Source organism: Echiichthys vipera, assembly GCF_963691815.1.
Source record: "Echiichthys vipera genome assembly, chromosome: 4".
Lineage (NCBI taxonomy): Eukaryota > Metazoa > Chordata > Actinopteri > Perciformes > Trachinidae > Echiichthys > Echiichthys vipera.
The window spans coordinates 17,749,382-17,772,041 of NC_139829.1; the positions used below are offsets into that span (position 1 = coordinate 17,749,382).

The window sequence follows — 22,660 nt, forward strand, 5'->3', positions numbered from 1 at the left end:
AGGTATTCCATTAGAGGATAACCTCTGTCACCTAGAAGAACCATACCATAATGTTAATCATCTGATAGCTTGTTTGATTCAATGCAATTTATCGACGGTAGCCACTAGGAGATGACTTTGGCTCTGCAGTGCGCTTTCCTTTTCATTCATTCATCTTCAACTGCTTGTCCCTGTCAGGGTCGCGGGGGGCTGGAGCCGAGCTGTTTTGAAATATAAAAGAATCGCGTGTGTGCCCCCCCCCCCCCCGGCCACCTGGCTACCACGTTTAAAAGTGATAGCTTGGCATCACAAATCACCTGCACATTTATCGAGTGGTAGTTTTGGCGATTGATGAATGCGTAATCATTCATGGATGGTGCCTTCAGACGCACATGAGTACAATCAATTTCTCCAACCACAATTTATTTTTTTTATTATTCGTTTTAAGAATCCGTTTTGATCTGTCCTTAATATGTGACTGCTTATGCTTAATGACAGCTGAGGTTAGTTAATTATTTTCAGCCAGATTTTGCTGTGCTGCACCACAAATACACAGGCTGAAATTTGCGTACACGATCTCAGACCAGACGTGAGATTTGATCGTAGCTCACGCTCACGTCCAAATTGATAAATGCCGAAGTTTGCCAGGAAATGGTCAGACGCATGTTTTTCTGCCGTACGTTCGTTTGATAAATGAGGGCCATTGTCTCTCCAGCCAAAGTATATTTAAAATGATTTAGTAAAGTTATATACAGCTTTATATTATTAATTTATGTTAGTTTGCATCATTTTGGGTTTTAATTTTAGAAATGTGTCTCAAACCGTACATAAACCCAAGCAAAATGTGTCTTATATGGTAATATATTTAAACAATAAAGCCAATAAACTAGAATTATGCCAGGTGTTTGTGTTGTTAAATTGAACCTATAGGTTCCAGTGTAAACACCAATGAACATATAAATCTAAGTGGTAATGAAGTCCCTTTTTGTTTGTTTTGAACAGCACAGGGACATAATGTTAATCATATCCTGGGCTCAGTGAACACTACCTGCTCTCCCTCTCTCATCTTTTCACTTTCTCTCTTTCTTTTTCTCTCAGTCTGCTCATCTTATCTATCTCTTCCCAAAGCTCAGCTTTGAATGACGTAGTCTTTAAATTTATGTCTGTCTGTGTGGACAAAGTAATCACAGGTTAAACTGGTATCTACGTACGGATAATCTGGCTCATGAAAATAACAATATATAGGATTATCTTTTTTTAACTTGAATTCCAACCGTTTACACAAATTTAATTTAAAAGTAAACATTTCCACTTTGGTTGAAAGTGTATCAGCCCATGGTTTATGGTTTATCAGATCATTGGATGAATGAAATTAATGTAAGGTAAAGTTGCCCTACCGTATTTCACAACTTTTCATAGCCTACCTCGTAAAACAATACCAAGGTCTGGACCTCTGTGACCTCTATGGTTGGTAGGGTCATGCCTGCTACCTCTGATCTTGTAACCTCACTGACCATCACTTCCACATTTGCTATCACAGCTCACCTCAATACACAAATAGGCACACCCGACAGTTAATTACATGAGTAATATAATATAGTGTAGTAAAATAGTATCATAACTTGGATTGACCTCTCTTGTTTGGCACAAAAGAGGAGAGGAGATGAGAGGAGAGGAGAGGAGAGGAGAGGAGAGGAGAGGAGAGGAGAGGAGAGGAGAGGAGAGGAGAGGAGAGGGTTAACAAGGGTTGGAGAGAAACTGTGATAGAGGATGAGCAGTGACAGGGCACAAGAGTAACGGTAATAAAGGAGTGGAAAGTAAAGACGGTGGGAGGGAACGTGAATGTGAACGGAGTGTTATACAGGTGAAAGGCCAACCATAAAGATGAGAATGTACGAAGGCAGAGTGAAAGGGTATAAAGGAATGAATGGATGAGAAATGTGAAAGACACAGACGATGGAGGGAAATAGGAGTAAGATGGAAAAAGACATGCAGTACAAAAGCAAGAAGAGTTAGATGATAGGCAGGGGATTAGAGGAAAGAGGGAAAATATGGTAAGGGCCAGGGACAGAGAAAGGAGGAGCTATATGAAGATGGAGAGAGATCAGAGCAAAGAAAATGGATGACTGTGCAGAGAGAAAGAAAGGAAAATCAAGGGTATTTTTATGGAGGGAGCAAGGGTGCGGAGGGAAGGGGGATTAGGGAAATCATAAAATTATGGAAGAAAGTCAAGAAAGATGGGAGGAAAAGAAGACTGACAGACATAAAAAGAAGAATGTATAAAAACTCAAAGTAGGGCAAAAACTGTCTCTTTTGTGCTCAGCCCCCATCTCCTCCTCTTTCTCTCTATCTTTCTTTCGTATTTCTATCCTTAGCAGCACCATTACTCAATAAGGACTACGGCTGTACAAAATGATCTACTTTACAGGAATAGGAGTTGAAGACCTACATAGTCACAATAACTGGACGCTCCATCCTCCTGCTTTAATTGGCACAGACGCGGAGAGCACTGATGACGCAGATTCATGTGATCTTTGTCATTTTCCATATTGATTCAGGGCTCCCCAGTCCAAGGAAGCTATGTAAAGACCAACCAGTGGCACTCATTAGGAGGACTCTCATAACTGGGGATCGCGGTCACCACCGTACATAGCAATAATACAGTAGCTGGACATATGTAAAAGCATCTTAACTAAAGCGTTCTTTTTCACCTGACCCTCCGGATCAATAGCTCTGGACAGAAACATCCCCAGAACAAAGGCAAATAAAAAGAATCAATGGCTGTGTGTTTTTAGAAAATCATTTTCACACACCTGAAAGGTGGCACGAGGAGAATTCATGGAGATGTAGCAGGGCTAAACTCAGATTATCTAATCTTTCAATTGCATTATACAGCTGATTCTGGTTTACCGGATGTACAATGCAGGGATAAAGCCTGACATCCAACACATCAGACATTCTCTTCCCCTTCCACTATCTCTGCTATCTATTTTGCAGGGGACTCTTTGCTGCATATGGGGTATAGAAGTGTGCAAGACGATGGTGACTGCTTAAAAGAAATATAAACAGCCCTGAGCGTGTCCTCTCCAGGTGTCCGTAATGCACAGGGTAGACCCGTTGTGAATTCAAAAGAAACAACTTGCCAACAGATAAGTTATGTTTTGTTACTAGCTGGTCTAGCTTAGTAGAAGGATTGTGTAGTTTTTTTGCTCCCTGGTTAGCAGTGGCTTTTATTGTGAAAGGTAAGAACAAAGTAGTGAAGCTGTAATATGCTGCTGTTGACATTATGTGAGGAAAAAGTGTGCCGTCTTTGTTCAGACTATGAAGCCACTGTGTTTTGATTTTATTACCATCATAAGTACAACTCAAACCCTTTTTCTCTTCCTTTGTATGGTAAAGCGAGTTGTCATTTTGCCAGGAGTTCATACCCAGGGGCAGACAGTAGCGTGAGGCTTATAGAGAACCAATCTAAATACCGTCTGTGTCATTTCTATAGCCATTACAATGTGCAATCAACATTTCCTTCATAATGATGTTTGCACTTCAAGTTTAGGAAAAGATTGTGGTTCGGGTTAAAACTACATTTGATTTACATTAACCTTTAGTTTCACATGGGACAAGTACACCGATCTCCCAGGTGAAAGTCCAGTGTTCATTTGACTATACAACTCCCTATGCAGACTTTGCCGCTCTTCACACGACGTCAAACAGAGAGCACTGTGGTCAAACAGTTGCTCTGAGAGCCCAGTGTGTCCCGTACAGACACTGAGGGACACTGACCCAGCTGCAGTCTTGAGCAGCAACACCATACCCAAGCACTAATACACAGCACTGTGTCTGGCAATGCGATTCTAATCCATGTTTCAATTTACTGACAGTTATAACACATTTTGGATAAAAGTTGTGGATATATTAGTCATGATGATTTGCAAATAAAGACTTTGTAGGTAGGTACTGTATAACATGATGTATGACACTTGCTTTATCTCTTAATGTTGCACTTAAAAAGACCACAAAGATGACAACAGATAAAGCCTACTGGCCAGGCGAGGACACATCAGATGATGATCTGACCAGAACACAGACTGGAATGATCCAAGTGCAAGAATAAAGGTCCAAGCATACATAAAAAAACAATGCTAGTTGTCTCAGATGAAAAATGCTTTTTTTTCCTTTTTTCTATTACAGATGTTAAACACACAATCCATTTTAAATAAAGGAAGCCTCTATGTGATTCTTTACTTGACACATTTGTCTTGTTTTATTCAAGACAACTTTAAAGGATTGGCCTGCACAAGGATTTGGTGTCAGCAGAGTAAAAATGTCTGCTTAGAGACCTCTAGTTTTTATAGGGTCACACATGGACATATCTGATTATCCATTCTCTATTGTTACTGCTCGGTCTTGGCATTAGCTGTCAGTTATTTTGGATTTTCTTACATATCTTATAATTAATTAGCATTTATCAGTAAGCAGTCTGAAATCGAAACTGATAAATGTGCTATTTGGAAGTAGGACTGGTTGGTTGCAAAACTAGGCGCAACCCATTAAAATAAAGTTTATGTATATAATATGTGTTTTCTTACATATAGTAGAAGCAACTATGTCAAATGTTTGTCAAATAGCTCTTTTTCTCTTCCATATATCTACAACCCAATGCCCTATCTGCATATGTCTATATTAAATCATTTATGACCTTAACATCTCTACATAATTCATGTTTTATAATGATGGCTCGTCAGGTCTTGAGTTAAATGAACAAGCCGTCAGAAATGATGAAACAAGTCATTCCTCATATGAAATGACTTGCCCAAGAGAGGATTCTTTAGCACATGATGAAAGAAAAAGAAGAATCTACATGATCTACTTCAATGTTTCTCCTTTCAACAGTAATAGCCCACAAACAGATGATAAATGATCCTCAACTATCCCTCCATTCCTCTCATTCTTTTCAGAAGCTCCTAAAGAGAGAGAGAGAGGGGATACAAAAGGGGTGGGGATGGAGTCAGGGGAAAAAGGGGGAGAAAAGAGAGGCAAAAAAGTAAAGTTGCACAAATCTAGGGGGAATAGAAAATGACAGAGAAAAGAGTGAGAAAGACAGCTTGAGAAAGGGAACAAGAGTGAGCTAACTATCAAGAGCATTTTATTCCCGTCATAAAATTGTCCTTTTAAGAATGCCCATGAAATTAGCTTGCTGCAAGAAAGCAATCTCAATCAATTCAATCCCCTCCAAAAAACTTTCCAACAGTCACCATACCTCCAGCTCTTAAGACTCTCTGCGGGACATGCGTCTACTCTCAGTTTCCCTTTCACCTTACCTAACACATCTACATCGGCACACTGATAGTAAGAGGAGAAATATTTAAGTGCAGAACTGAAAAATGGATCTCGGTCCACACATTTGTCAGGCCCTTTCACTACACTGCCACTTGCCATCTCCAAGTGGCTGTCTGGATCTTCCTGAGCAGCAATCTTCACAAGGTCCCAAAATATCACATGTACATACTGGTAGAGCCCCCTGCTGTGCACATATCTAAAGGCTGTTATAGTGTGTGACTTACACAAGATAAATGCAAAACGGGCCATTATTCATGATAGCTTTGAGTGTCAATTTCCATTTACTAACTACAGCTGTGAGAATTTACAAGATGAGCATCTCAGCTGTCATTTAATCTCAACTCAAAATTCATGCAAACAATCATTTGAGAGCACATGGTGACTTTTCTGTGAGGAGGAGTGAGGCAAGCAATCCTTTTACTTTTCTGGAACTTCCTAAAACTCAGCAACACTCAAGGTAGCCCGGTTAAAGTATAATGAACTAGGAACTTTGAGGAAAATTGGCCTTAAGTTGTATGATGGGCCAGGAGCTGTCTCTAGGACAGCGTGTCCGACGGGGTGGAAACCAGAGCAGGAGAATCCAATATGGATTCCTAGAGGCCTGGAAACCCTGGTGAGTAAAGGGACTTCTTAAGGCTAACTTCTGCGCTTTCTGTGATCAGTGAACAACATCTGGTAGGAGAGAAGGAGAAAAAATAGGAGCACATTCCATAAAAGAAGGTGAGTGAGATAGAGGTAGAGAGTGAGATGGTCGACCTCATGAGGTGTCATAAGCAGTAGAAATAGCTGCCCCACTTGTAGACACACTTTCTGTTGCTAGCAGACTGTCCTCGATGCACTGGGGTAGCTAACCTATATAGGCCTGCTCCACACTGCAGCATCCCCCACACACACTTACAAACACACACTCACACTCACACTCTCTCTCTCTCTAATACACACAGGCATGCACACATGCGTAGGGAGGGGGGAGGCTAAAATCAGGCCACACATGCTGTAGCTACTGCTGAGTTAAGTCACCTGTGCTGCTAGCCTAGCTTGCTAGCGGGCAGCCAGCTGCTCCTCTAATTAAGACCCCATCTAATAAAGGGGCCTGAGCATATGGAGGACTCTATAGCTAGGAACTGGTTTTATAACAGATAGCAATGCCATACGGTTGAGTGCTTGCCAGGATTTCTAAAGTCGGACCTACTGTTTCAGGATGATAAGGTTATTGTGGTCCTGACAAGACACAATGGATAAACGGAGTTTGGGATACTACTCTACCTCCAACATACTACACCCTGAGACACTGATGAGCTTGTTCATCTGATATTTGTGTATTGTCCTACTACTTTTTCGTATGGTGCTACTCCTTTTGAATGAACCGATATTGTATATCTGGTATGCTGATATTGTGCACTATTTGAATTCAAATGATTAACCGCAAATTAATCAAACTACTTCACCTCAAAGAGGTGATATAATTGAGAGAATCTTCACAGATTTAATCTCTCCACATATACAATTTACTGTAGGAGCAAAGACAGAACATCTTTCCCGCGTCCCACTTTGACAGGCAAATCAAGGTGATCAAGGTGTCTGAAATTAGAATTAATTTAATTGAAATTAATCAGGACATCAGCAACAAAAATATAATAACTGTAGGTATCAACTACACGAAAATACTTCTCAATATTCAATTTTTTTCTGTTTGAACAAAGTAGTTCAACTAAATGCATGCTCTGTCAGTGACATTGCCATACTAATGTGTGAATTATGCCACATGAGGCATGACAACACATAAAAACAGACAAACAACGAGAATATATATAATGTATGTAAAGCACTTTGAATTGTCTTGTTGTTGAAATGTGCTATATAAAGAAACTTGCCTTGCCTTGTGAGCTTTACCATCATTTATTTCAGTCAAATGTTTTGTTCCGAAAAATGGGCTGAGATTGAAAAAAATACAAATTTAGGCTTCAGACTTTTTGTTCTTCTTTTGCAGTTTGATCTAATATGTACACAAAATACATGGCACCAGTGGGATTTGATCTTGTGGTGTTTAAACTCTAAGCCTGGCACCCTAACCAGTGAGATATAACTCCACCCTATGAGAAAATAAAACCATAGTAGAGTCCATTAAATCATACATCATTGAATCTAGCGATGTCAGAGGAGCAGGAGAATATTGATAATATTCAATATTGATTGAATATTGACTCTCTCTCTCTCACACACACACACACACACACACACACACACACACACACACACACACACACACACACACACACACACACACACACACACACACACACACACACACACACACACACACACACACACACACACACACACACACACACACACACACACACACACTTGTATGGGCAGACACGCAGGCAATGACAAACACATGAGCAGCCATACAAATTTGCAGACTAACACATACTGCAAACACAAACCTACACCTTTGCATGCTGTAGCCTCCAGTTCTGACAAATACACAATTATGTGAGGCCATTTCAGGCACATTATGAGAAATGCATTATGCATAGTCAGTGAGGGGAAACGGGGCACAGTGCAGACATATCCAAGGCTGTGTGTTAATGTGTGTGCATGTGTGAAAAAGTAAGAAAGAAAGATACGAAGAGGTAAGCTTAGCACTCAGAAAAGTGACTTTTTTTTTTGAGGCGTAGTGAGGCATATTTCTTGCCTGCACCTGTATTGGTGACTTGTCTTGCACTGCAGAACAAGCAGTCAAAGTAAGGTTTGTCACTAACAATCCAGCTCCACACTGTAATTTTGGTGTCAAGACTCTTCTACAGCCCTCCTGTGTGGACCTGGTCAATAGTGCACTGCAAAAAGTGCACTTAGATCAGTGCTTTTTTTGGGGGGGACACATGATCGACACAGAACTTTCTAAAGAGCACACAAACTTCTATTAAATAAGTAAGGTATCCTTGTCAGTTTCACTTTCATTTTACATTATTTTAATATAAAGGTAATAATCCTAAAGAAAATTTGAAGATTTTCATTTAAATAAATATCTGTAAAGTCTATCTATGGCCAATTGAGGTGACACAATGGTGATTGATCATATAGTCCACTGATAAAAACCCTTGCATCTGTTTAATTACGATATTCCAGGGAAAAATCACAAGCGGTGCAACGTTACCGTCAACCAACAGTGATTGGTTTGTTAAGCAGCATACTGCTTTTTTTTCCGGTCTCTGCTAGCGTTGCGAGTAGACGGTTACTATGGCCAACCAAACAAAGAAAAAAGCGGTGACTACGGATGATGAAACTTCCAAAACAAGTCAAAGTGAGATTCAAATATTATATTTTTTATTTTTTATTTTATTTCGACTTTTACTTTCTTTGTGACTAGGGAGATGTGCAAAGTAAGTATTTCATTGTGCAGTGTGACGTCTGTCTTAACTGAACATATGACAATAAACATCTTGAATCTTGAAAAAACACACCTGTAGTTACTGCTTATCGCCAATGGTGAGAACGAAATGAAGATCTTCGAGGCTGTAACTTTAACAATAACAATATAGTTTTGTTTCTGTAATAATTCCAGCAAGGTAACCTACTGTATGTCCACAACTGTAAAGACCTATCCATTCAGCTGATTAATTCTCTTTATTGTCGTCTGCGGTCTCTAATTTGAGCAGTGCACTTTGTTTAAGCACAGATACACACACCAGATCCACTGTCAATACCTTAATCATATCTTGTTTTGCCGCCATAATGACACTGTCAAGATTAACTGGAAAAGAAATGTTAACTTTAATATAACATAAAGTGCTTTGTGTAGCAAAAGTTCTCACTGGTGGAAAGGTTACACAGTGCAGCATACATTAAAGTCAACAGAAGGAAGGTTTTATTTCTGTATGTGCATTTTTTTTGCAATTGACATTTCATGAGTAAGTCAAACATTATGTGTGCGCTGTGATTGTATGTATGTATAAGTCAGTGTATGTTAGTGTGGGTTTTAGAGCTGTTTGATTATGGCAAAAATCCAAATCAAAAGTATTCTGGTAAATACTGAGATCACGATTAAATAACATGATTAGTCACTAAACTTTAAAAAACTTTTTTTTTTTTACTTAAACAAAGTACAAAAAATATATATGTTAAATAAATCAACAAAATAACACAATTAAATAATAATAATAATATGTAATAATATAATTGAGTTTGAAACTACATCCTTATTTCAGTATATGTTTCAAAAGTGCTAATGGTATTGTGTTTTTCTAGGCTACAACAATTGATGATAAGATGATATGAATGCACTGCATGGCTTTCACCACTGTAAAGGAATGTGGTGCACTAGATTGACAATACAACATAAATTAGAGCATCATTGTGAAACCAAATCTGGCAAATTAATGGTTTTATCTGAATTATCTTGTTTTCATAATAGTTGGAGGCCAAAATCGTAATAAAATTAAATTAACTGTGAACCCCTCGCTCACACAATAACAAAGCTTTCCCCTTTTAACAATGTTTCTTGCCAACTTCATACACAGCAGGATAAAAGGTATAGAGGGAATTTTCAGAGGAGATGAAAAAAGTGTTTTAAAAGAAGAAAACGAGAAATAAAGAAACAGACTCCAAAACTCTGCTCCTGTTTCCGGTAAGGCAGCCATTTTTAGACAGTCATCCATTAAGTCTGCTGCGTTCCCATACTGTCAGCCAACTGTGAAGCCAAAGAGGCAATGTATACAAAGGGCCTAGGTAGATAGCAGCTCAGCACCCACCCTCTCTCACTGTGGGAATTTGAGGATAGAGGGGAGGGGCAGGTAGTGGACTATAATATGAATGTCACTGCAGTACAACATCTTTAGAATGAATAAGATGGATTAGAGCTTTAGCTCAATATGAAAAGATGGGAAAGAAAAGAAGGAAGGAAAGGTGGTGGATGGCGGCTGTGGCTCTGAATAAAATGCATTGCCACAAATAAAATAACAAAGTAAGAGGATAGAGAAGGAAGGGCTTGCGATGATGATTTTTGTTAGAGTTGTGATTTGTAATGTTATAGATTCAGGCATTCTTACAGAAAGCACATTTTCAGCACTATAAATTCAATGCACAGTACATTGTTGATGATACATTGTCTGCGTTTGTATCTGATAGAGTTGAAAGAGAGAGGGTGTTTGTGGTCGGTGTGTATCTCACCTCTGGCCCCGCGTGTTCTGTCTGTGTAGCATGGTCAGTCATTTGGCAGTCTTTCATCTTCAGGGCAGCTTTGGCACTCTCCTGCATACAAAACAAACACACACGCACGCAAGCACGCACGCACGCACGCACGCACGCACGCACGCATGCACAAGCGCACACACACACACACACACACAGCCGCGTCCAAAATCTCATAAAGAAAGAACATCAAATACTAGTAAGTCAGAACAACTACATGCTCATCCAGCAGACCTTGCTTGCCTCAACTTGAAACACTTAGTATAGCTGGCTTTTATGTATAACTAACTAAGAAAAAGAAAAAACTGCAAATCAAAGGAACCTAAACAAAGCCAAATCATTTTCTCCCCTTTGGCTGCCTCCTAAAATTCAAATAGGTCATAAAACTTGGCTGAATTGCAGGAGAACTTTTCTACAGCCAAATATCGGAGCAGGGACCCTCCTCAAAGTGCACCAGTGGAGAAGAATTCATAAAAAGTGACAGCTAGTACTGGCCAGCCTGCTGGAAAGGTCCTTCTAGGAGATAATTAATAGCTTTCCTCTGGCAGATTTACAGACGGAGTTGTAGAGAGAAAAGTGTTTGCCCTGTCCTTTAAAATACAGCACTTTTACCTTGACCAGCGACCTCCCGACTCCTGTGTTACCTATGTGATTATTTTGAAAAGTCAAGTTGAAAGTCCTCTTAATGAGAAGAACTCTGCACTATTTCCCCTGGGAGCATTTTATGAAGATGTCACTAATCTTTCTGACATGCTCACCCTATGCAGCTCATGGGTCTAGGAACAGAACTGGTTGACAGTTGCTGTGGTTATGAAATACTGAGAAATTCATTAACCTTTATTGAAATAAATTACCCAAATTAGGACAAGGTGTAAGGATGGGGTTAATGGTAAGGAGCATTAAAAGAAAGTTAGTTTATGATATAGCTCTTAACCCAATACACTCTCCTGTTCAAATCCAGCAGAAGCTAGCTGACAGATTAAGGTAAAAATTTAAGTTTTTCATTAGTCATGCACAAGCCCATGTGAAAAGCATAGGAAGCTTTCTGCAGCTAAATGTTGCAGTTGGAGCATGGTCCTTCAACAAAATGCACCAGCAAAGAGAGGAGAAAACTCATAAAAAGTGACAGCTAGTGATGGCCAGCCAGCTAGCAGGTCCTTCTAGGAGATAATTAATAGGTTTTCACTGGCAGATTTACAGACGGAGGCAGAGTGAGGAGAGCGTTGACTATGAGCTGCCCTTTCCTTCAAGATGCTGCACTTTAACTAAGCTGAAGCAGGAAAGGTATCCCTTTTAGACTCTCACACATAGACATACTGTGTATATATATATATATATATATATATATATATATATATATATATACCACCACCACCACAACCACGAGGACAACATGGCCACAGAAATGCACAACTTTGAAGCATGACAGAATGACCATTGTTCCAAGGACATGGTGCAGTTAAAAACAAGGTTGGCTGTTGGTGCAGTAAGGAAACAGGGGAGGCTAGTATTAGACAATTTATCAATATACACACAAATAGATATCTGCACGCTTTTACTCGTAAAGACACAAGCAGTACGTGTCTGAAAATTAAATTCAGCTGGCAGAGCTAGGAGCCAGAGCAGACTGACTGATGGATCCATGTGTGATGTGGGAAAAAAAAGAAACATTTAGTGCTTGTGCTGCCCAAGCATGACACGGTATAGTGTATTCCTCTGTGTCATAGACTTCTATTGTGCAAATGCCATTAAAAACACGCCAATGAGCCATGCTGTTACGCTGGCTCCCTCCATTACCATGAACATGAGCATTTCTAGTTGAATTGGATTAGATCCCACATAAACTGTCCTGCTGGTGTAAATATTTGCTGCTGCAAAAAATGTGCAGCTGGAAAGTCCCTATTACAAATGCAAAATGTATTCCTGTACAGTGCCTTGCCATTTTAGGAAAGTTCTCATCCTTGTTAACATGAAACTATATATTTGTGACCTGTCTTTAAAAATGTACACCTTCAGCAGGATTGAATGGGCTGGTTGCTGAATGCCACAGAGCTCGGAAAGTATTGATAGACAGACTTATGAACTGTTAGTTTCCACTGGGTCACTGAATATGACCAGCCTTACAATGGCTACTTCAAGTTTAAATGTTTGTGTTGTTGATTGACACTCTCAGAGAGGAGTTATATTGAGGTATTCTTATAGTTTGCAGTGGTGTTGAACTAGACTACACTATACGGAAATGATAGTCCTCCCTCCTCATGCTTGGGTGGGCAAAACATTAGATGGCACAAATAAAGTTGTCACAGTGTAGATTTTCATTACAATTATCTCACTGATATATATGTTAATTTACTCTCCTGGAGATGTATCTATTTTTTTTACAAACCTTGGATCAGACCATTACAGAAATATTAATATAACACTGCTATAGTGCAGTTTGTGCTTTGGTTCACAGGCCATAGAGCATATCAAAATTATCGAAATATACATATCAAAATATGTAAAATTTGTTTTGTAATTTCTTCTTCTAATTAGCTAATTTCGAGAAGTTAATTTAAAACGTGTTTTATTGATAATGTCAACGTCAAATTAATTATACATGATAATAGGCTGCTCTTTGTATTTTTTTTAGCAAGAAAAAATAAAATAAAATAAAATAAAATAAGAAATGACTGAATGGAATTCAGAGGAATTTTAGTGTGTGGGTGCACAGTATTCTACATGGCTTGTAGACATACATTGCAAATGATTGTTACTGTTAAACAATGTCACCAGATGTCATACAGCTCCTTTCTGGATTGGGTATTGTTAAGAGAAAAGCTCAAGGTCTGAGTAGTGGGTAACTCTAGACACAGTTGTGTTCTGGAGAAACTGTACCTGTGCATGTAGCTGTCTGAGTGGCCATTTAAGCCATTAGGTAAGCCTGAGCTCTGAATACAAATGTGCTCAATTTTGGTATTAACTCCACATCATGTGCACACAGTGCTGATTACAGCCCACATAGAAAGAGGGGAGAGGAGGATAGGTGCTCCTGAGGGAGAGAAATGAATGTGAGTGCCAGAAAGTGATCAAACAAACAGATGCCACATGAGACTCAAGGCAGTGGGTTGAACTGGCATCTCTCATAATAGCACCATAACACTGGCACTTTATCCTGCTAAGGCCTGGCATAATGTCTGCATTACACAGCTTCGATAAAACAGGTGAGAAATGATGGACATGTAGGTGATAAATGATGGAAAATGTTGCCGTATGGAGATTTTTTGCAGAGGATCCAACAATTGAGCTTCCAAAAGGGTTGAAAGAAACAAAGACAACACAATATATTTTGCATTTAAATCCCCATCCCCAATCCCCCATATAATTTGATTATTTCAAATATCCAAACATGTAAATGACTCCATGATTCCTGTCCTTATCTTCTGGGGCCAATTTGTGAAAACATTACAGTTCTCTCTCGACTGGAGTCCCAATAATAATTCAGCTATTACATTAAGTTGGAGGGAACAAGCAATATACATTAACAAAGATGGAAAGGATGGGCTTTCTGGTGCCATGCCATGTGATATTGATATTGTGACTTTGAGCCAACTATAATAAAACCATTCTGACATTAATTTCCTCTCTCTTTCTGTGGTCAGTCCTTCTTGCCATGCCGCCCTCTGGTGTATGTAGTATCACAAATCATAAGAGGAAGGAAAACTGACAAAGCTGTTTGGCAAATTATTTAACAAAAGTAAAACTTTCCTGTTCTTTGAAATGTGTTTTCAACCTTTCTAAAAAAGAGAAGGATTTCTAATGCTTAAAAGGGAATGAAAAATTGTGCTTCAAAGGCATTTAGTCTTTAATTTATACCCATAAAACAAATAATTCAAAAACATTCAAGCTGTTTTAATTATTCATTTAAAAGTTTGGAAAATCAGGGAATAGAAAGAAACTGTGATAGAGATTAAAAAAAAGATGAGCAAACCTTACATTTCTCAATGTCTGAGACAATGAGTTGCTTTCTTTAGATAAATTACGTTATACGTTATAAGACTTAGCATTATTTTGGAGAAACATTATTTTACATCTAGTATTCTGGCTGGCAACTGTAATGTAATGCTGTTTTGCCATCAGGAAGTCAAAATGGAGCTGTCATTTTTTGGTATATGTTAACAATCTGGTTTAGTAAATGCTTTGTAATGGTTATTTTGTTTGTTTGATTTTACAGAACAATTAACTACAAAACTACTGAGGATAAATTAAACACTTCTATATCCTTTCCAGCTTTACTTCTGAACAACTACTCCATAATGAACATACAATCATTTCAGTCCAGTTACTATTATGGTTACCGTTTTGGTGATGTCATTTACAGCTGCCTCCACCAGCTGCACATGTGACTTAAAGGATACTGCCTGGGGAAAATGATTCCATTTGTGGACAATTTTACGGCTTTCTTAAACAGACCCAGGCTTTTTAAACACAACGGCCTGCACCCTAACCAGGAGGGGACAAGACTTTTATCTGCCAACATTGACCTGACTGTCCGGACCTGCACTACCACCACCTCCTGACAACAACCCAGTGTTGGGATCATGATGCAGAGTTTAATACACCTCTCTGTGCTGCCCTTATCACAGACGCACAGTAAGAAGAGTTGCAGTCTTACACACCTGTCCGCAAGCCCCGGTAGAGCACTTTCCAGCTCAGTATCCTATACAAACACTGCCTCACGATCATCTAAATTAATTAAATCAAAAATGAACAGTAGAGGAGCTATACAGAAAAACTAGATACAAATCCACACCAAATCTGCAATAATGCAACAAAATCATTAAATAAAATATGGACATTTGGACATCAGATCTATGTCATCTAAAGCTGTATTAATAAATGATTTGATATCAGATAACCATATTGATTTACTCTGTCTGACTGAAACCTGGTTGTGTCATGAAGAATATGTTAGCCTTAATGAATCCACTCCTCCCAGTCATACTAATACTCATATTCCTCGAGGCAGTGGTCGAGGAGGAGGCATTGTAGCTATTTATGACTCAGACCTATTAATAAACCCTAAACCTAAACTAAATTATAATTCATTTGAAAGTCTTGTTCTTTGTCTTTCACATTCAACCTGGAAAACTGTGCAGCCAATTATACTTGTTATAGTGTACCGTGCTCCTGGTCCGTACTCTGAATTTCTATCTGAATTCTCAGTCTCTGTCAAATTTAGTCCTTAAATCTGATAAAGTAATCATTGTAGGAGATTTTAATATTCATGTGGACGTTGATAACAATAGCCTTAGTATTGCGTTTATCTCTCTATTAGATTCGATTGGTTTTAGTCAGTTTTGTACATAAACCTACTCACTGTTTTAATCACACCCTCAACCTTGTTTTGGCTTACGGTATGGAAATCAATGACTTAATAGTCTTTTCGAAGAATCCTATTTTATCAGACCATTATTTAATAACTTTTGAATTCATATTATAGATGACTACTCACCTCTGGGCAAACGTATCTGATAGTGCTGTAACTAAATTTAGGAAAGCTATTCCATCTGCATTTAATTTAATGCCTAATATTCAAGATTCCTGTACTAACGTTAATTTCTCTGAAATTGATCATCTTGTTGACAGTGTTGCAGGCTCACTAGGAACAACACTCAACTCTGTTGCTCCTTCAAAAAAAATGATAATGAAACAGAGGAAGTTAACTCCATGGTATATCTCACCAACCCGTGAATTAAAACAAATATCACGAAAATTGGAAAGTAAGTGGCAATCCACAAAATTGGAAGAATCTCGCTTAGTTTGGCAAGAAAGTCTAAAAACATATAGGAAGGACCTCCGTAATGCCAGAGCAGCCTATTACTTATCTTTAATAGAGGAGAATAAGAACAATCCTAGATTTCTTTTCAGCACTGTAGCCAGGCTGACAGAGAGCCACAGCTCTATTGAGCCATGTATTCCTATAACCCTCAGTAGTAACGACTCCATGGCCTTCTTTAACAACAAAATGTAACTGTTAGAGACAAAACCAACTCACTTGGCACCAATTTTTCTTCAAACCAAGGAACCTTAGAAACAACTGTACAACCCGATATATTATTGTACTGCTTTTCTACAATTGACCATAACAAATTAACCACAACTATCTCAGCATCAAAGCTTTCTACTTGTCTCCTAGACTCTATTCCAACTAGGTTACTTAAAGAAGTGTTACCTTTAGTTAGCACTTCTGTATTAGATATTATTAATATGTCCTTTATCAGCAGGTTATGTGCCACAGTCTTTTAAAGTAGCTGTAATTAAACCTCTTCTTAAAAAGCCCAGTCTTGATCCTGAGGTACTAGCCAACTATAGACCTATAACTAACCTGCCTTTTCTCTCTAAGATCCTCGAGAACTTAGTTGCATATCAGTTGTGTGACTTTTTACATAATAATGGGTTATTTGAGGACTCTCAGTCAGGATTTAGAGCGAATCATAGCACTGAGACAGCACTGGTAAAAATGACTAACGACCTTCTAATAGCTTCAGACAAAGGACTTGTCTCTGTGCTCGTTTTACTAGATCTTAGCGCGGCCTTCGACACTATTGACCATCACATCTAATTGGCATTAAAGGAACAGCATTAAGTTGGATTTTAGTCTTATTTATCAGATAGATCTCAGTTTGTACATGTTAACGACAAATCCTCCATACACACTAAAGTCAGTCACGGAGTCCCACAGGGTTCTGTCCTTGGACCGATTCTATTCACCTTATATATGCTTCCCTTAGGAAATATTATAAGGAAGCACTCCATAAATTTTCATTGTTATGCTGATGATACACAATTATATTTGTCGATCAAACCAGAAGCAACCGATCAGTTAGAAAAACTTCGAAATGTGCATTAAGGAATTAAAAAGCGGGATGACCTGCAATTTTCTGATGTTAAACTCAGATAAAAACTGAAGTTATTGTACTTGGCCTCGAAGGCTCTGAAACTTAATATCTAAAGATATTGCTACTCTGGATTATGTTGTGTTGTCCTCCAGCCCCACAATAAGGAATCTGGGTGTTATTTTTGATCAGGATATGTCCTTCGATTCTCACATAAAACTAACAACAAGGATTGCATATTTTCATTCGCGGAATATTGCAAAATTAGGAACATTGTGTCTCAGAAAGATGCGGAAAAACTAGTCCATGCATTTGTTACTTCTAGGCTGGACTACTGCAACTCCTTATTATCAGGCTGCTCCAATAAGTCTGTTAAGAGTCTCCAGTTGGTCCAAAATGCTGCAGCTCGTGTACTAACTAAAACAAATCAAAGAGAACATATTTCTCCTGTATTTGCCTCTTTGCACTGGCTACCTGTAAAATCTAGAATAGAATTTAAAATCCTTCTTCTTACCTATAAAGCTCTTATTGGTCAGGCTCTGTCGTATCTTAAAGAGCTCATAGTACCGTATAACCCGACTAGATCGCTGCGCTCTGAGAATGCAGGGCTACCTTGTTCGGGAGGCAGACACTGTCCCCATATTTAAGCGTAAACTCAAAACTTTCCTCATTGATGAAGCTTACAGCTAGGGCTTTGAGCCTTAACTGTGTTGTTGCTTTTAAGCTGATTCTGTCAGGATAGATGGCCTTCTTCCATAGAGCTGGGTCTGTCCAACGTTCCTGCCTGTTATAGGGAAGGTTTCCGTTGCCACCGCGATCTATGGGGGAGTTGTTGGGTCTATGTGAATCATAAATAGGTCGTAGAGTGTGGTCTATACCTACTCTGTAAAGTGTCCTGAGATAACTTTTGTTATGATTTGGCACTATAAATAAAATTGAATTGAATTGAGCGAACATAACTTAAGGTTTATTTTGATGTTCAAAAAGAATCAAAATGATTCTGCAGACATTTACACAAGGTGCCAAGAGGATGTGTTATATTGCATTCACATTGAAACAAAAACCTGCCTATTATTATTATGTGTATTTGCTGGTTAGTGGATCTTACCAGTTCACTGTGGAGTCTGAGAATCAGTTCATCTTTCGCTCTCAGTTGTTGCAGCAAGGCCTCCTCTCTGCCGAGATCCTAAACAAAAGCAACAAGACACCATGTTACACATTACTTAGGACACCGCAGACAGCAGTGATTTATATAAGAGACCATATTCCCGCAAAAGCAATACATAGAGCCTAAGAGGATGACAACATACAAAAGGTGTCTGTGTGTGTTTGTGTGTGTGTGATTTTCTGTCCGTCTCCATAAAAGTTAACGTGTGTTTGCAAGTGTTTTATGTGCATTTATGAGCGTGTTTGTTGCTGGTCTTGCTAGTGTGTGTGTACTTGTGATAAAGTTGTCATGCATGCAGCAGGCATTGTGATCTCCTCTTCTCTCTACGTGTCTGTGATAAACTTGGTGTGTCCTATGGCAGCACCCCAGACCACACAGCACTTTAATATGACCTTGTGTTGTCAGGGGACATTACTGTGGGGAAGATGAAGAGCAGCAAGAAAGACAGGAGGACAGGAGAAGAATAATAATACTAATAAAAATAACTTTCTTCTTATGGCACCTTTCAAAACAAAGTGCTTCCCAGCAAAAACAAGGGATGATTATAAATGATTATAAAACATGTCATTGCATCATATTAATATGTATTTGATCTTTATGATGTATTCTTGGCTGTGACTATGATTGTGCTGCGATTGTCATTCAGGTTGTTTGTGAGCTGCAACAGTATCTCAGGCTACACACTGAAAATGTAGCTGAGCTTCAGACCTAGCAGTTTTCATTAAAATATTCAGCTTAATTATAAAATAGACAGGTAGCTAAGATGTGGCCAGAGAGTGCCACTGTGAGGAGAGAAGAAAAGAGAGAATAAGAGAAAAAAATTAGAGACCAAAAGAGAAGGAAGGATAAGATGGAGAGAACAAAATGACTGACAGACAGACAGAAAGACAGTCATTACCTCTTCAAGGACATAAAAGCAGGAAACAAAAAGAGTGGCAAGATAACAGGAGGAAAATGAGGGGGAAACAGGAGGAAAGGGGGACAATGATAGAGAGAGGGAGAGGACAGAGAGAGCCTGAGGCTGAGCATGATGGTCTGAGACCGTGGGGAGCCATCTAGCTAAAGGACAGACAGAGAGTCAGAGGGAGACCACAGGGAACCATATAGCTACAACACCGTCCTTTAAATGACCTCTCGGATACAAACAGACAGCTACTCTTTTGCTCAAGTCATCAATATTCAGAAATGTAAAAATGTAACCTGGACACTTTAGTTGGAGCATAACTGTGTTTCTGAGGAAGTGATGCCTCATTTCCTCAAAATTATGCCAATCAAACTTTCCATCCAACTTGACAGCTAAAGAGGTGGCTGCCATGTTTAACAATATCCAGGGATTATAAAGGCTAACATACTTAGGATGCAAGTGTCTCAAAGGGTTTTGATGGCTTTTATTCACAGGCTTCATAGTTTTACAGGTCTAATGGATTTTTAGATATGTGTGGGGGCTTTACACAGGCACAAGATAATTGTCAAAGAGGACAAAGCTAAACATTTCACTGTGTGGTTACATGGTGATGAAACCTATAAAAGAAAAAAAATTAACAAAAACATAAACAAAACCCAGCCATATTGAATCTGAATGGATTGTTTACCTGGCTTGAAAATACCTGTATTTAAACATAATAAAAAAGAATTTCCCTACTGCCAGAACAAATACACAGACAGCCCCAAAATTCCTAACATGAGATGGAGGAGACCTCTAACATGCTGTGAAAATTACTACATTAGTCAGCCTCTGAAATTAATCTCACCCGAATAGGGCTGAAGGCTGTTCTAAATGAGCTGTCTGGCTAGACACCGCAGTGTGCATGCTTATGTGACCTGTGTGTGTGTGTGTGTATGTGTGTGCATGACACTGCATGTATATCATTAGTTGTGTATCAAATGTTCAGAATAGACTCATGACTAAATACTTAATATATTGTATGGAACTGGAGCACAAAAACCGAGTACAGAAAGTGCCACAACGTAGGCTGGTCAAGCCAAAGGAACACTAGATAAAATGAATATAAGTCTCAATGGAACACATCAGTCCTTTGTGTGATTACATGTTGTTGCATATGGCTGTGAGGACAACTTCAGTGAAGTATCTAACTATTTATATTTATGTCTGGATTTAAAAAAAATGCACAAACCTGTGCATACTGACCTAGCATTAGGTTGTCTACCTCTGGTATAAAATATTTATCCATGTTTTTATCTATCTTTATTTCTGTCTGCTTGCTCTCTGTGCTTATCTACTGTCTGCCTGACTGACTATAATTATGACTTTAATAGCATACTATTTATGCTTATGTGACCTGTGTGTGTGTATGTATGTGCATGACACTGCATGTATATCAATACTTGTGTATCAAATGTTCAGAATAGACTCATGACTAAATTCATGTATACTTAATTGACTTGCAGGGTTTGTTTATGTGTTAGACGAGAACTTAAGTACGAGTGAGTGTAAACAGGAAGAAAGAGAAGGAGATGGGTGTAAACTGTGAGAAGAATATAGGATGATAAGACAGAGGGAGAAATAATGCACCTCAACTAGGCCAAGAGAATGGACATGCTCATATGACCTCAATGTGATGACCTACAATTCAACTTTAACTTTGTTGTCACTCAAATACCTATTGATGCGCAACCCTACCATTTGCTATCATCCAAAAGTTATTCAAAAATAGAAAAGAAATGTTAAACGTAAAACTAAAATGAGAAACTTTATTCCGCTTGCTGAAAGAAGAGCCACAGTGTGCATTAAGTCACCCACCAGGTGGCATTCCAACCAATTTTTCAAGGATGAATTGAATGGAAAAAGCTGTAGAAGAAAAGTGGGGCATGCGAATTTATTTCTAATGTGATTGGAATGGCCTCAGTGGGGATAAATCTGATCAAAATCATTGGAGTGCATCCACTTTATGTGATTTTGTATAGAGGTTGAGGCCACTCTATGCTTGCAATCAGCAGCAAGTTTAAGAGGGGGTGGAGAGGAATTACATTCTTCTTGTTAGCAGAAATGATTCAACTTCTTTTTATAAAACCATGTTTGTGAAAACATGAGGCTTGTTTATTATTTCAATGCCCCTCTTCTTTCAATTTGTGTAATTTATTACCTATTTCTTGAAATTGGAGAAAGGTCATGAGAAATAACAGTATGACCAAATGCATTCTCCTTGTTCTCTTTATTCCAATTTACCCAACCCTTATCTATAACTTTCCAATTCTTAAACCAAAATTGCTTGTGACTTGAAGGGGCTGGAAGGGATATAAAATGATGATCACCTCAACCATGCATTCCTAGAGTGTCACTATATTGAAGGCTATCAGCTTACCCTATTTTGCCATGACAGTGCCTCCTCAACAACTTAAATTCTAATAGGATGAAAAGGAGGTGGAGGTGTTTAAGACACAACGTATAAAACTTTTTTTTCAAAGTAACAAAACAATGGCTGATCTGATGAGTTGAGCTTTAATCTGCTCTTCAAATGTCTCAGCAGTATACACGGATCTTAAGGCCAAAGTGTTGTAGGCAGCTGTTTCAAATCTTTCTTCATCCTCAGTTTTAATGTAACCTGACTAACAGCCAAGAATTCTTGGTTAGAACATTTATAAGAAAACCCAACTCAACTAGTGGTACAGAGGCCAAGTAAATCACAAAAATTACTGTAAATAGAGGTCTGACCATGCGTAGCTCCATATGTGATCACAAAAATCATAAACACGGATGAAAATGTATCATAAAAAAGTCATCAGGAGAGAAATTAGATCTTCAGTTTGACCTGGGTTGAACAGGAGTTTCTTACAAAAGTTTCTGACACGAGCATACCATTTCTTCATACAAATTACATATGTCTTTGTATATACAAACAAAGACATATGCACCTTCAAGTCATAAAAGGTTTTGAGTACATGACATTATTAAAGGGTGTAACATTACAAAAGGAAGTAAACTGGAAAATGCCAGCATGCATTCTAATACTACTATTTTCCAGTGTGGTGCCTCAAAATGCAATGCAGAGAAGAAATGGAAGAGCAACAAGCAGCTTGAAAAACAAAGGAAAAAATGTGTTAACATGTTGGTTTGATCCAGTTACCACTTATAACACAAAAG

The 22,660-nt window shown here is 38.6% G+C and overlaps 1 protein-coding gene across 1 annotated transcript in view; it reads right to left on the bottom strand.

The window, feature by feature from the left end:
* ccser1 (coiled-coil serine-rich protein 1) overlaps positions 1–22,660 on the bottom strand; it is a 127,194-nt gene that overhangs the window by 48,262 nt on the left and 56,272 nt on the right. The window contains exons 9-10 of the mRNA XM_083912846.1: positions 18,499–18,576; positions 10,492–10,572 (exon numbers count right to left, since the gene is read on the bottom strand). Coding sequence (XP_083768972.1) covers positions 10,492–10,572; positions 18,499–18,576 — 159 coding nt within the window. The remainder of the gene's footprint in view (positions 1–10,491; positions 10,573–18,498; positions 18,577–22,660) is intronic.